At 39.9% G+C, this 16297-nt stretch overlaps 1 protein-coding gene across 2 annotated transcripts in view; it reads right to left on the minus strand.

Annotated features, from left to right (window-relative positions):
- Positions 1 to 16040, minus strand: part of LOC128741697 (nicotinate phosphoribosyltransferase) — a 48103-nt gene extending 32063 nt beyond the window's left edge. For both annotated transcript variants that reach the window (XM_053837676.1, XM_053837675.1), the window contains exons 1-5: positions 15563 to 16040; positions 5337 to 5507; positions 5150 to 5276; positions 4999 to 5082; positions 4781 to 4908 (exon numbers count right to left, since the gene is read on the minus strand). In XM_053837676.1, the coding sequence (XP_053693651.1) occupies positions 4781 to 4908; positions 4999 to 5082; positions 5150 to 5276; positions 5337 to 5507; positions 15563 to 15671 (619 nt within the window). In that variant the 5' untranslated portion in view covers positions 15672 to 16040. The remainder of the gene's footprint in view (positions 1 to 4780; positions 4909 to 4998; positions 5083 to 5149; positions 5277 to 5336; positions 5508 to 15562) is intronic.
- Positions 16041 to 16297: the final 257 nt, after the last annotated feature.

Consider the following 16297-nt stretch of genomic DNA (forward strand, 5'->3'; position numbering starts at 1 on the left):
CATTTTGCGCAGTTTTGTTGGATTTCGATATCAACATCCCATATTATGGAGAGATTGACATCGGAAGTTCGCATATTTTAGTATTCTTCCACGAGACATTCTCAAATTTTGTCTTATTTGCGATCAAATCAAACAGAGCCTCCCCATAAACGCCGTAACTGTTGGTGCATGTTTATGGTGGCTTGACTTGACATTGAATTGGAAATATTAATTGCATCAAAAGCTAGCCAGGTTATTCTTTGTTTTTGAACGTATTTATTTTTAACCTAATCTTCTCCGCTTCGCACATTAGTCTGGTGCATTGTTCAGCCACTGCCTTAGATGTTCTGTAGATAATGGCCAAATCCTCGGCAAAGTAGACGTATTGACTATATTTGTTGAAGATCGTACCTCACGTGTTAATACCCGGTCGGTTCATAACACCTTGTTGGTGCGCTACGTTGAGCAGCAAGCAAGTGAGACTATCAGTTTGACGAAGTCTCCTGTGGGATTCGGATAAAGTCGACACCATGCATTGTATCCTTCCTTAATCAGTCTGATCAGCTTTTTGGGACAGCCGTTTTCGTCCGTGACCCATAGCTCTTTGCAGTTGATAATACCACGTGGAGTCGATCTTGAGAATGGACAGATGGTGAATAAGTACTCTGTATTCACGGCCTTTGTGAAGAATCTACCGCAGCGTGATTTGGTTCGGCATTGAGCGTCGTTCTACGAAGCCGGCCTGATAACTTTTCACAAATCGGTCTACAATTGGTGAGAATTGGCGGAGGATGATTTGAGAAATCACTTTGTAGGCTGCATTTAGAAGGGTGATGGCACGAAAGCTCTCACAGTCCAACTTGTCGCCTTTCTCGTAGATCAGATGGATAACATCAGCCTTCCATTCCGCCGGTAGCTCTGATGGGATGTAGAACCCTAAATACTGGCAATGAGCCTTCGCGTTATTCACAGGCGAATATTGTTTTTCAGCTGATTCATGGCGTCCGTAACTTCGTCTATAGAGCTTTCTGACAGCTCAAGCACCCACACTAGCGAACACGAAATACGCGTGTATATACATGATGTTTACCTCATTTTGGGGAACAGCTGATGCTGGAGGAACAAACCGAAAAATAGCGATTACTAGTTGTGTTTCTCCGTTTGCCACACTGCAGAGCACATATTTCGGTCAAATTTTTCATCCTGTTCCAAATTCAAGCACATATTTTGAAAATTTTCTGGTATTTAAGCCAGCGGAAGATGAAACTCATTCTGTACCTTGGTGACAAAGGAATGCATCTCTTTTGTTTGCTGTTGTTGTTTGCCTCATTTTCAAGCACCAATACACACATAACTGGAAAGGTCTATCGTTTGGCTTGGCACCTCATCCACGTTTATCATACTAACGAAATTGCCTTCCCCGACAATGGTCTCTGCATCAAAATGCTGCTTCCACCTTTCGGTCACCCCACGATCGTCCGTCAAAGATACTTCACTCTGTCTAGCGGTACAAAACCTTGACGAGATGCGTTGAATTTCTGGTAAAATTCTTGCGTTTTTTTGGGAACGATGCAGTTGCTCCCATTCTGCATACTTTTACTCCTTCAGGTAGTACCTTTTCTCGCGGAAGATTTGGTTCCACTGCAGTGTTTTTCCACATTTTAACGAGTAGCATTGCATATTTGTGCCACCTGGGATGGCGCTCTTCTCATCCATCACCCTCCTACTATTGATGGCTGTTTTTGTCTTTGAATCACAGCGGCCTTAAACTTCCCATTCAGTGGTTGCCTACAATAGACGAAGGACGAGGCACAATTTGTGTCTAAAAAATAGCCCAATCGGCCAGCGTTGGTGGAGTTTGAATCACGTCGTATATTTAATAAGGTGGTTGCAGAATATCCTTTTTAGCCAATCCACTGCGGTTCAAAGGTTGGTCAAAGATCTTCCTACCTCCCTTCTCACCTAATTTTCGGCTATTTTCCCTTCACGCCTTGTCTTGCCTTGAAGACACTATCAACACCTTCGTTTCATTACTTTCTTTTACCGTTTGCCTCTGTCTATTAGAAAAACTACCGTTATAAAAATAAAATGTATTAGATGTTAAAATTTTGTATGGTTCGAATTTGAATTCCTGATGAAATAGTTGAGGAAAGAACATTTTCAAGACTTTTTTCTGCAATGCGTTTATACCACTGGGTTACAATAATACCACGACACAAAGCAACTTTATTTTTATTTTCGTTACGTTATATCGAAGCAAAAACGAAATTTATTCCTACTCGAACGAAATCGATTGCTAATGAAAGGGGAGTCTTTCAAACCGTTAATTTTCAAATTTCATGATGATTGGCCTTGTAGTTTGAAAGATACTTCAACAAATGCGAAGAAACGAAGAGTGTGTAAAGATTCTGTTAAATGAAATTTGAAAATCTAAATAACGAAATTGTATCATTACTTAAAACATTTAAGAAATAGAAATCATTTTCGCACAGCAGCAACGCGAGGTCACACCACAATGAAAGTTAATACAGTTGTTTTTAATACACTGAAGTCGCTTTTTACGCGGTTTTTTTACGCGACTATTTTCACGCGGTTTTCGGAATTTACGCGGTTTTCGGAATTTACGCGGATGTGCTCAAAACGTCTATTTTTTCGCGTAGTGTTGAAATTCACAAAGTTTCTTTTTACGCGAAATTTTGTTTTTTTACGCGGTTTTCGGAATTTACGCGGTTTTTTTACACGGTTTTCGGAATTTACGCGGTTTTGATTTACGCGGGACGTATCCTGCGCGTAAAAAGCGACTTGAGTGTAATTTTAAAAAATTACGTTATAGGTATCGAGGTAAAAGCTATCTTATATCGAAGTTGCATTGAATCGAGGTCGCTTTATATCGAGGTATTACTGTATTGTCAATCTAAACAATGAACATATTATATCTAGAATTTGACAGCATGTATGGTAGAAGGTAAGGTACAGCACTAGTTCTTCAGCTTACTTTTATTTAGGGCCTATTTTCTGTTTTGCATAACCATTACTAATTTTTACCAGAATACATTACTATTTTTAAATATTCGCTTCGTGACGACAAATAACTTTTTCACCAAAAGAGAGAAACATGCTGAAAATACTATCTTATGCCCTACATCTATTAATATTGGTTCGAACGAAAGCATTGTCAACAGTAAATTCGCTTAGCGATAAGTACGAACACTCTGCATTAACATGAAACCTTTTAACCTACTAATTTTCTTTGCTGATAGTTTATCCACAGATTGGGTATGAAACCGGGCAGTTACCGAAAAGAACGACCTAACTTTAACTGCAGATGCAATAGAAAGGAAATTCTTTCTGGAGGAGTTACATAAAGCGGAAAATAGTTAAAGTTTGTTTTAAATGGCTGTCAAAAGTTGTTTTCCCGCTGTTCACTGTTTACTACTCTCTGGAAAGGCAAAGTTGAACGAATAATACCTAGTTTTGATGAGTTTAGTCATGCACATTCATTTGGCTTTCACTCGCTCGTGCAGCTATCTTAGCCGGATGCGTTGAACTGCGTATCGTGCCTCTAGATAATTGGATCGATTGCAGATGGCTTACATGATAATTACCAACTACCATCAAACAAATTGCCAGTAGAGAGACATCACGTTTGTACCGAGCACATCACTCAGCAGTGTAGTATAATTATGGCATACTTTATGAAAAAAATCTGCATTTTTATTTCGATTGAAATATACCTATACGATTTTTGTCAAATGTTGTCGCTGTTAGTTTATGTGCCAACTGCATAGTGCAGAGAACAAAAACCATTAGCGTCATTGGCAATGACTTACGATCAACAAACGGTCCCTAGACGACGTTAGAAGAGGTACGGCTGAACCCTTGGCAACCCTTCAAACAACCGGTGAAGCATTTTCCCATACATTGTTCATGTTGAGCGCTTCCGATATATTTTCCGGCACCATTGGTTGCACCCTTCAGGCGTACAAATAAACAACGTCACTGTCAAGGTAGTTTCAGGAGGGTAACCGCTCAGAAGGTAAATCACGTTCATTTTTCTTGTTTTCTCGACACAAATGCGAGTTCGGAAAGTGATGCCAAGCAGTTGTTAACTTTTCTTACTTTCGAAAAACTAAAACTCTCGAGCAGTTTGGCAGCACTTGACATGCAGGAGGGTGCAGAGCGGCGCGCAGGGAGAAAACTGTTATTTTGGCATACATCGATTTGTTAAATGGTTACAAATATTGCGCCGATTCCACTAAAACACGGAAGGTGTATAAACTATTGCCAAGGTTGTTTGGTATCACTGACAGTTTTGACGCTTTCGCGTGAGTGCACTTCTGAATTTCCGCCCGCACTCCCTGAATCCACGGCCAGGGCAGGCAGGATGGCATGTTGGGATTTCTGACACATTTAGCTGCACTCCGGCATCCAATACGGTAGATGTTCATCGCGTGTTTTGCCGTATTGTGCTATTTATTTTACTATATTGAGTACGATTCTGTTTTGCTCGAAGAATCGAGGAACACATTTTATGTTCGCTTGATAAATTGCCTTTGAGAAATTTTTGAATGTTTGGTATTATTAATAGCTGCTGTATTATCGATAATACCGTTTTCAGCACTGTAAATCTGAGATTGCATTTCAGATAGGCATGTGATTACTTCAAGCTGAATCACTCAAAATCCATATATTCGGGGCTTATCGGGAGCCTATCGAAAATGGCTTATACTATGGCTAATAGCTACACTACCTCAATAGCATTTGACGGTTAAAAACATGCATAGGCGCATTGCCGACTTACCGATGTACGAGTATTTCGACGCCGAAAGGCCACCGTCGGGCCCTTGAGCTCGACGAAGGCCAAACTCAAGCAGATTGATGTGCCGCCCAGCCACCATGCGGTACCGTGCTGCGTTCGTGGCCATCAAACTGTAATTTGCAAAAGCGGAATCGAGGTGGCGAGGTAAAGCGTTATTATTTGTAAACAAGTTTTCGATTGAACTTGAATGTAAAACCTACCTCGCGTAGTTCACCAAGGTCAGCAGAGTTGTTTCCAGCAGTTGCACTATAATCAGTGGACCAGCCACTTTGATGAGAGGAATTCTGATAGAAAGAACAAAAAAAAAGGCTGAATGTCAAAAACTGTTGTAAACAAGAGCCAAGCACATACCTAGGAAAAGCTACCGAACCTTCCGCAATAGCATACAAAGTAACATCCTTTGCCGTTAGCTGGCTCAAGTATTCGAAAAATTCCTCTTCAATACCTTGGGGCAAAGCGTGTTTCAAGTATTCAATATCTGTGGATACAGTGGGGGAAATTAAGTTACCAACAAAGATGTTATCAGTAATTGACCTACCTGTTTCCGAGTAGTGGAAATTTTCCATGAACTTGAGACACTCTTCCAAACCGGCAAAAATGGTAAATTCTCCCTGAAATGGGTTGGTACGGAAGAACAGATCGAACACAGCATGATCGTCCATTTTGCCCGACTTCCAGTACGCATAAGCCATAGTGATTTGGTACAAATCTGTAAAAAGAACAGGATACCATTCGGTGAGAAAACATAAGCAGTCGGGTTGCAAAAACTTTATTCTAAATATTTAAAAATCGTCCGACGATCGTCCATTTTTGATACTACAATGTTCGTTTCGAGGGCAGACAAACCAAAGCCTAATTTGGTCTCGACGAGGATTTAAAACCAGCAAAAGTAAGCAATAAACAAAATAAACAAAGATTTACTGAAGCGTAAATATTGCAAAGGAAGATAGAACCGGAGATGCCTGAGTGCGGAAATTTGCATCTAGTAGATTGCATCTTTATCTTCAGTGTAAACACGTGCAGCAAATAAAATGTAACCGGCGAGACGTGACATATATCAGACTAATCACTAGAATGATAATTATGTGTTGCTACAAATAGAAGTTTTCATTGGGTCAGCTTCCTGTTAGCAGCAATTCTATATTTTCACTGAAAATTTCAATCATGTTTATAATGCGTGGAATCGTCAAGCGTTTCAATGCGATCAAAATAGTTCAATGCACTCAATTCTCATCTACAACAGGTAAATATAAATCATTATCAACGCACAATAGAGCAAATCAGAAATATTTGCAAATGCCGCTAGTGTAAAAATACACATTATTAGGTAGTACAATCATGATGCGATAAGATTAGACTTGCTTCGTATATGGTAGCTTTCGTTGCAAGTCATCAACGAAAGGAAACTTTGTACCTACTTACCACCGGAGTATCAAAAATATCAGAACATGAGAGTACATGAGTGTGTTTATAAACAAATCGTGTGCCTCGTTAGTTCCGTGCAAGATAACCATGGATCAGTGCTGTCGAAACTGGGTTGCTAGGGCGAGATTGCGTTCGCTAAGCAATATTTCTTGTTGAATTTTTCCACACGTAATGCAATTATTGACGTTCCGTTCCGCTGACGACGATCCGGTGACGTCTAGGTAAACATTGATGATTCAATCGTACTTGGCGAATGGAAAAGAATAATATTCGATAAAAATCCGTAGATCTATAGATTCTTCCTTTAAATTAAAATATGGCAATTATCGGTCCATGGCTGTCTGTCTCCAGATTCTTGAATGGTCCTCACTTCCTTGGTCCTCCTCCACTTTATTTCACCACCGTTTTTGCGCGGTTGTCCGGCATTCCCACAATATGTCCTGATTTGTGTCAGCTTGTTGCTTCTCCAACATACACCATCCTTACGAACGCGAAGTAAACTTGACCTTCTGTTTTTATACGACAGACTTTGCTTCCAGCCGTTAGAATACAGGGCAATTGCAGGGCTTGTACCACGACCCTATATCCTATTTCCTAGTCGAGATTCCAACATACGACGACTGGCTTAGAGCGGCGTCGTACCTCGCGGCAAATGGGGAGGCAGACGTTCCTTTGAATCCCATCAAAAATGATGATCCTTAAGGGGGCATGGTACCTTTCACACCATATTTTTTGCCTCATTTCAAATATTTTTTTCTCGATAAGGCGTAAGACGATTCGATTTAGGTCTCAAGCCTCGTCGCGTCCCGAAAGTACCCGAGATGCGTACGAAATACTCGATCTAATGTAGCTCTGATCAATCGCGTCAGTTTGACTGAAGAAAACTGAAGTTTTTTGGAGCGTCTAGAATAGAATACGAAACCTGAAATTAAATAAAAAGACGAAAACTTTCCCAAAATAAATTCTACTATTTATATTTAGTCGAAAACAGACACTGGAAGTCGTAGGCGAAATACGTATCTTTCGCGTATAAATAAAAATAGTAGAATTTAATTTGTAAAAGTTTTCTTCTTTTTATTTAATTTCCGACGAATCATTTTGTTCGGAAAACCATGTTTATGCGTCATCTTCTCCAGCTGGTCTCGATCGACTGTATCGTATGCTGCTTTGGAATTAATAAAGACATTTCTGATAGATTTGGCCCGTAGTTGCCTGAGTTCCCATGAAACCCGCCTGATAATCCCTTACGGCAACTTGTGCTATCGGTGACAGCCGAAGTAACAAGACCTTTTTTGTATGGATATTATCACTGTACCACTCTTATAACTTGCCCTGGCAAGAGGCTTCATAGTTAGTAAATGCACAATTTAGTAGGAAGGATGTGGAGGGGTCTGAGAATAAAGCCTGTCACTTAACATCGAATGTCCTGATTCTACTAAGATTCAAACCCACGACCACTCGCTAGTCAAGGCAGACTCGGTAACCTTGCGGCTACAGGGAGTAATAAGACCCGAGAGAGTACCTTGTACCAGCCTTATGCCGCGTTAGTTGCAGCAGTCGAGCAGATCAACCTTTTTTAGATGGGACAGACAAATTCTTCCATTCCTCCGGTACCTTTTACTTCTACCAAATCTTGGAAATAACCCAGCGCAGAGCCGTTACCAGCGTTTCTCGGCCAAGTTTATAAAGCTCTGATGGTAGGCCGTCCTTACAGGCAGTTTTTTGGCCTTCAGCAGTCCGATTTCTCGTTTGACCTCTTGGAGATTAGATGCTGGAAAACTACTATCTACCGTAGGTATTCCTATTGTAACTTCAGTTCCACCATACTTACTTGGTTGACCTTACATCTTATAACAAGGCCTACGTCTGCATCTAGTCTAGTTCGGTCCATGGCAGCTGGTCCCCAGTTCCGTGGGTAACCAACGCTCGTCAGATCTCGCTCCACCTGCTCTTGCCACAACGCTAGCCACACCCCTTTATCTCGTGTTCTTCCCGGATTCAATGCGAAAACTTTTTTTGCAAGATAGTTATCTGGCATTTTAGCAACATATTCTGCTCAACGTATCCATTCAGCTTTAGCCACTTTCTTAATACTGGGTTGGCCATAGAGACGCGCGAGCTCGTAGTTCATTCTTCGCCTCCATACACCATTCTCTTGCACGCCGCCATAGATGGTTCTTAGTACCAGCCGTTCGAAAACTCCGAGCGGCCCAGGTCCTCCTCTATTAGTGCCCGCGATTCATGCCCGTAGAGGACAACCGGTACAGAGGCTCAGATTGTTCGACCGCTAGTGTTTGTGGAGGCCGCAGTAAGCACGACTTCCACTGTTGTAATCTCACGGCTGGTATTATTGTCTTCTGTTGCCAGTAAGCCAACGTATACGAACACCTCGATTACCTCGAACTTGTTTCCGTCGCTTACCACGGTACTGCCTATGTGGGTCCTGTCGCGCTTGGTCCCGCCCGCCAGCATATACTTCGTTTTAGACGTATTTATCTCCAACCCAATCTTTTCTGCTTCGCGGTTTAGTCTGGTGTCCGCTTCTATACCTTCAAGCGCAATGTTGTTGTTGAATGTCCCCTGCGAGACTCAAATGGGTCCGACAATCCACCCGAGATTCTCACACAGCACTGGATCCCATCCATCGTAGCCATGATAAGTTTGGTAAACTTACCCGGAAAGCCGGGTTCGTTCCATAGCTCTTATCGGTTTACTCTATCATATGCGGCTTTGAAATCATTGAACAGGTGATGTGTCGGAACTCAAATTTCGTTTTCTTAAATAATTTTATCAATGTTTTATTTAATAACTTTTAACCCGTAAGGCCAATTCTAATTAACGGGTGGCAACTAAAATTTTGGAATTTTTTCGCGGCCCTTATGCTCAAAAACAAATGAGTTCAGAGATAAATGAGAGTATGTATGTGTTAGCTCTCTCTCTCTCTCTCTCCTCTTTTCGTTAATATTTTTTGTTTTGTTTATGCTTGTCTAATTTTGCTAAAAATGGCGTCGAAACAAGAAGCGTTTCGGGAGCGCGTTGTACACTTCAACAAACTGCAACGGAAATCTCGGCAAAAGCATACGGTACAACATTTAAAAAGCAAAGATGTTGCGGCTTCGACTGTTTACTATATCCTAAGATGCCCAACAACTATTCGCAAGCAAGGTAGTGGAAGACCAGCCAAAATTATGGACGCAGAAGGACATCGTTCTCTTTTTCGTTTCTTCAACAACAAGCCCTTTGTTTTGACTATCAATTAAGATGCACCACGCGAATGTTTGAAGAAAATTTTGATCCCGTTTTTTCAAAAACATCATGCAGATGGACAATACATGATTTGGCCGGATAGAGCATCATCGCATTACGCCAAAAAAACACAATCGTTCCTGAATACCCATTCGATCCCATTTTTACCCAAAAACCACGACCCGCAAAATCTTGCTCAATGCGCCCATTCGAAGATTTCTTCGGGATTTTGAGTTCCATGGTGTACAAAAATAACTGGAGAGCCACGAATTGCAAACAGTTGATTGGTAGGATCAAGAGACGCATTCGCAAAGTTGACATGACGGCCGTACAACGCTCCTATTTCGACGTCAAACGATAAAACGATTTCGACGTCAAAGATAATGTATCTTTAATTTCGGTAAATCAGATCTTCTTCATTAATTTTAAAACAGCTTGTTAAAAAAAATTGCAAAATTTTAGTTGCCACCCGTTAAATTTATCAGATATATTTATTAGGGCCATATGGCCTCTCCTTTGATACTAAAATAATAGAAATCTGATGAATTATCTGGTTGAAATCCTTTTAAATTTTATTATGTTGTACACGATTGCTCATAACTTTCAAATTAAACATCCAATCAAAAAACAATAGTAATCTATGAGGATATATTACCTGCCAAATGAGATTAATAGCACAGTAATCGGTTTAGTCCTCTCTGAGAAACATTCGACTAATTGAGACCTGGTCAAAACATATTTTTAAGCATAACTTTTGAACTTCTTTTCTTTTCTATCGAATATGGATGTGGCAGTAAAAAGACTTTTCATTTGATACTAAAACTTACTTATTGAAATCGGTCAAGCGGTTCTAGAGAAAATCGAGTCTTGTAGTTTAGACATTTTTGCTTTTAACTTTTCAAAGAAACGTCAGATCGAAAAACAATCCAATAGTGTCCTAGGTAGTGCTACCTTTCAAATGAGAGTAACAGTGTATTGATTGGTTTCTTAGAGTTTATAGTTCCACTATGAGTTAAACCATCAGGCCACAATTACACATCACCTAATGATTGGCGATGAATTCGTATTTTAACAATTTTTGCATGACTTGTAGCCAATGATAGTTCGATCAATTTGACTCAATTTTGATTTATTTATAATAACTAGATCTACAAATGTTCCACATGTAACTTTGTCAAATTTTGCCCGACTGAGACGATACTGTCATATGAATCAAAATTAAGTTAAGTGATCAAACCATCCCTATTTTTACCACTAGCCAAGATTAGGTAACTGGTTTGAAACTTGTATTCAGTTGACGTTAACTTACTTAAGGAGCTTGCTTACAGCTACGAATAAAGCAAAAAAATAAATAACTATTCTGCGTTATCATTTACAAGTGATTCGCATTCGTCAATTTCTAGGAAGTTGTTGATAGCATCTTTCATTGTGATAGATTGATTTGAACTATAATTGTCCTTACAACTAACATGTGGGACGCCATATAAAATATCAATTTGCGAAGGTGCTCTGCATCTTACTAGTTCCCTTTGACACTCTTCTTTACAGCTATTTGCGTTTGACAGACATACAATTATTGAAGCTATGTAAGGAATTGCAAGCAACTAACTGACGCAAAGCAGCAAATAAAACGCTCTAAAACTATTCTCGCTGCCAGTCGCTGTTTTTTCTCACTTTAAGAATTGCTTCGTTACATCACATCCGCATGCACAATCCGTGCAAGGCAACAACTCCGAACAAATTATTGCAGTATATGTATGCAATCTGCCAAAAGGAAAGAATGACCGCTCATTTTCCTATGACATTTCACTTTCAGGTCATCAAATTGTACTAAGGTGAAATGTTCAAACGATAAAGTCGGTTGAAGAAAAGGGGTCGTTTTGCACTCTGGCGTTCTTCCCAAGCACAGATATCCAATTGGTATAAGTTTAAACGTCGTAAAGAATCTTCGACCTGTTGGGACAGGGGCTTTTTGTTACCGTTTTTGTAAAAGAAAACCACATCAAACAGATGGTGTGTTTAACTGCCGTCCCTGTCTGTGAAGCAAGGTAATCAAAAAGAATATGTATGGGGAAATTTTACCTAGAAACTTTTCGTTAATTTTCAGTATTTAATGATTGAAAATGAAAATTGTAATAAAAACCGCATAATTTCTACATCTGTTATGAATCGATCGGCATTCAAAGAATCAAAATCCATACATAATTGGTAGAGCTATTAGCGTTCAAAATCTTTCATTTTTTCGTGACGCTCGCAAATTTTGATTATTTGGAATTACCCTCAGCACCAGCTACCTTCCTGGCTGAGAGACGAAGTCCTACGTCAAAAAAGCAAAGCCAAGGGTTATAAACGTTTTTAATACTTGACCATTCTTCATCAACAGCCTTCGCAGTCCGCTATTAGAGCACAGGACAATTACGGGGCTAGTGCAACAATCCTGAATTCCTGACTCAAGGCAGCACCGCCCAGCGAGATTCGAACATACGAACATAGTGGTAGCCATATTGCAACTTAAGGAGGTGCTTTATTAATCATAGGTTTATTACGCATAGACACATGTTAAATAGACAGAAAAGCTTTTGAAAGAATTATTCTTGTTTGAGTAAGTAGTTGAAAAATAGAAAATATTGCGAATTAAAAAAGAGGAACACAAAAAGAAACGCACAATAATATGTAACCCCTTCAACGTGTTTTGCTATTTTGCGAAAAATAATAATCGGAAAAAGAGTAAACGAATGCAAAAACGAATAATTTTAAATTGTCATTTTACAACACTTATTTGGTTGGAGTTGAATCAGATTGGACCAAGCCGCAAAATTAAAAAAAAAATGAGTTAATGACAGAAAACGATCAAGTATTTTCTAATGTACATGTTTACAACATTTATGTAGTCTGATTAAATTTAGACTACATAAATTTTGCATTCAGAAAGTTATGAGAGGATTTCGAGCGATTGACACCTCTAAACCATACAGAGCAGCAAACTTTGAACGCGTTTTTCTTGAAATCAGAGCTTTGTCACTTGGTCCGGTCTGACTTAACACCGACCATTTGCACTCGTCTGCTGATTGATGAGAAGAATAAAGATTAAAAGTTTATGACAGAACGGTTTGGACGATAAAAGTCTTTTAACTAGCAAACGATACATCTTGCAATAACCTTGTAACAATAATATGGGATGTTTGCAAATAATTAAAGGAAATAAACATTTAACTGGTTAAACTAGTTAAAGAAATGTCCCTGATAAATTCTGAAATAAAAACGTTTTAGAGCTCGTATGTGATTCCTTAATGTGTCGCGATGAACTCTTAATATTAGTGCAGTAATAGGCATGAAATTTTATATTCCGTTATCTTCGTTTTCGCACGAGACATCAGTTTTGATTAGATTCCATTAGAATATCGATTCAAATGGTTACTAGGGATGGGAATCGAAAGCCAAAGTATCGGTATCTGGTATCGCAATATATCGGACCGATCCGATACTGAGTAATGAGTATATCGCAACCAAAATATCGATACTTCGATATTCACCGATATCGAAACCCGAAATATTCGGAAAGTTTTCAGATACGATCCGTCACGGGCTTGCGATGCGGCCACTTGCCTTGTTTATGTCGCCGTCATCTCCGCACCTCCAAGAGACCGCATACGTTCCACTCGACAGTGTTCGCAGCAGATTTATCGGTCAGGCGGGCGCTTTTTAACTAGAAGCACCAGGACGAAAACTGATCAGTTTCAAACAGTTGTTCAACAGATTGGTCTAAAATGCAACAAAATATCCTGGCAAGACTTTGTCTTGAAAAACCCGGTGATTTGCTGCATAGTTTGTTATATTTCAACAGAAGCCGCTTAAATTCTTACATTAACCCCTGTAATCAGAAAAGTGTTAGATGTAATTTAGATTCGGATAAGTTTACCTTCTCACATTATTTATTCACATTATGTTATTACAGGGGTGAAAATATTAAAGATAATCTACATCTCAATAAACAAAATTCAAAATTAGAATCAGGCATTGGCAAAATACCGAACGTAGCTTATACGGTCGTTACTATTTCCTAAAAAGACACAAGCAAGTTCATCTCTTTTTCATACATGCAAACAAACACGAAGTGTGGCTAGCAATTTATCGGTGGTGTTGAATTTGTAATACTTCTAGCACCAGTTTTCAATGCACCCGGTTGACACATTTCCGGAATCATCTAATAAACTGAAGTTAAGTAATAAAAAAGTTTTTCGATTATTTGTAATATTTTGAGTGAGTGACACACGGCATGGCTGGATTTATGAGACACGCATTTTTAGGCATAGAATAATTAATTGATCAGGAGCAGGATCGGTTTAAAGTAAGCTACCATACGTAGTTCGCTTCACTGTTCATAGTATGAATGGTTCTTGCAAATCAATCAGCGCTTGCAGCGATACGATGTTCGGTGGTGGCTTCAGGAAACAATTAACCCAACAGTCCGTTGATATCGGCATCCACCGTAGAAGAGTATTCTCAAGTTTGCAAAAACACACCTGGAGGTGCTTCATATTCATTTCAGTTGGCCGTGTGAGTAAATGAAATAGATAAGGGAATACGAAAACCTAACGCTAGCAAAGAAACACGCATTCAGCATATATCCGAGGATCTTTTACGAAGCTAGCACACGCAATCCTGAGTGTTACCGAAATGTTGAAAACCGGCGTCTGAAAGACAACACTGAAACGGGTTGCGGTTGCTTTTTTGAGCGTGCAGTTCATTTCATCAGGCACGGCAGCAACGTACCGACTCAAATAAACTTTGTAGCATTTTTCAAATGCGACATGCAGTATGGTTCAGCTTTTAGGCATGCATGTTTGGAATGCTTGAGAACTGATAAACGCGAGTGCGATGATTTGGCAAAAAGTTATGCATGAAGAGCTGGGATTTTTGCAGCTTTCGATACCTATAATATCGGATGAAAAGGTATCGATATCCGATATCGCTAGACAAAATATCGATGCCGGATACTCGATATATCGAATCAAAATATCGATACCTCCGGTATCGATAAAATATCGCACATCCCTAATGGTTACACATTTTACGAACAAATTTTACGTTCAGGGTATCAAATTGGTTTAGGATGATTGGAAAGAATGTAGTTCAAGGCCTGTTGGAAAGGGAAGACCTGTTTTACAGAAATGGAAACGAATGAAATCGCAGGTATATATGGTTGTTGTGCCTGACTTGGGAATCAAAAATGTGCTGGCGCCTGATTGGTCAATGAATTATGACAATGCTTAACGTTTATGAATTTATCAATAGTGAATATTTAAGACTCAATTCTGTTCACTATATTGGTTAATTTGTTGAAAGATTTATGACCGACTGATACCTTCCTTTCTGAATTGGTTCACAAATGAGCGAGTAATTAGCCCTCACAATCATTTATTTTATTCTACGCGTGGTTGGCACGGTCACATAACAAGTTACTATTGCCGTTGTGTTTCTTAAGGTCAACGAGTAATATGTGCAAAATGCTGTATTCCGTCACAAGACAAGATTTCAAATTATTAAAGGTTTAGATTCTAATAGAATATCGATGTAAACTGTCAAACATACTGGAGGGTTGCCCACTTTATGAAAACCTTTTACTTTCAGGACATCAAATTGGTCTAGGTTCATATAAAGAAAATAATACCTGACCTTTTGGGATGGGGAGAATCTGTCACTTTTTTTCTGAAATAGAAGGAATCGCAGTTGTCGTCGGAACATTTCATTGTTTTAGCCTTGATATCGCCATACCGAATTTTTTCGTGCCCCGGTTGACAGCCCAAACAGAGAGCGAAGCGATGATGAGAATAACTACGGACGATGGAGTGACAGCTTCGTTACCAACCTGATAAAGCGCCGATAAGACACATACAAAGGAACACATGTTTCGCGGGAGACCACCACAGCAGAGTGGGTTTGGGTTGAAGATTTTAAGATAGGTATACTAAACTAAGCTAAGGTTTTCATTGAGAGAGTACTATCTCGGCACTAATTGTCGCGATCGAGGTATAGGTGACAGGGACGACAGCATGCAAAGCAAACTATAAGCTCCACTGAGAAAATACTTACCCGTAAGTAGTGGCTGCACTACGCTGTTCTGATAGTAGCGATTCCAACTGTTTTTGCTGGCGGCAAATGCCCCGTCCTCCGGTAGCTCATCGCCGTTGGATGACATCATGGAATTTCCCGACGGTGTCAATCGAGCAGAGGTCGGTAAAATTAAGCCTACCGGGAACGGGTTGTTGCAAAATTTCGGGGTCCACTTAAGCGGACAGAGGGACGACGCTCTGTCACTGTCAAAAAACACGGCACCAATACACGCTTTTACCGTGATGAAGAAGCCTGTAATTTGCGCAAACACACTGTGTGATGATTACTTTCCTGCGAGTCTTCGGGAAGCAGAAAAGTGCAGAATAAAAACAACGGTAGTAAACAGGATGCTGTGCGACTAGTCACAAATGAAATGACAGCACTAGTGGTGAAATAGTATGTTTAGTAACCGAACACTATCCAGCTGATTGCAAGACGAACTATTTTTGCGAACCGAACCGAACGAAATCGAAAGCACAACTGAATGACAATGAAAGTTGCAATTTTCGTTTACGTGTTGGATAGTGTAGCAGCGCTGTTTTACTCTACTACTACGACGGCCGGGAACAAGCAGTTGCCGTGGTGTGCGTTTGTTACGAATCCTGTGGCAGCGCGAAACGACTGAAAAACGTGCATGAGGAGCCTGGCACAGCTAATCGGTGGGCTGGGCTGAATATAATTTACATACAGCTGCTTATGAAAAGTGCATTAAGT

The sequence above is a fragment of the Sabethes cyaneus genome, chromosome 3, assembly GCF_943734655.1.
Source record: "Sabethes cyaneus chromosome 3, idSabCyanKW18_F2, whole genome shotgun sequence".
Classification (NCBI taxonomy): domain Eukaryota; kingdom Metazoa; phylum Arthropoda; class Insecta; order Diptera; family Culicidae; genus Sabethes; species Sabethes cyaneus.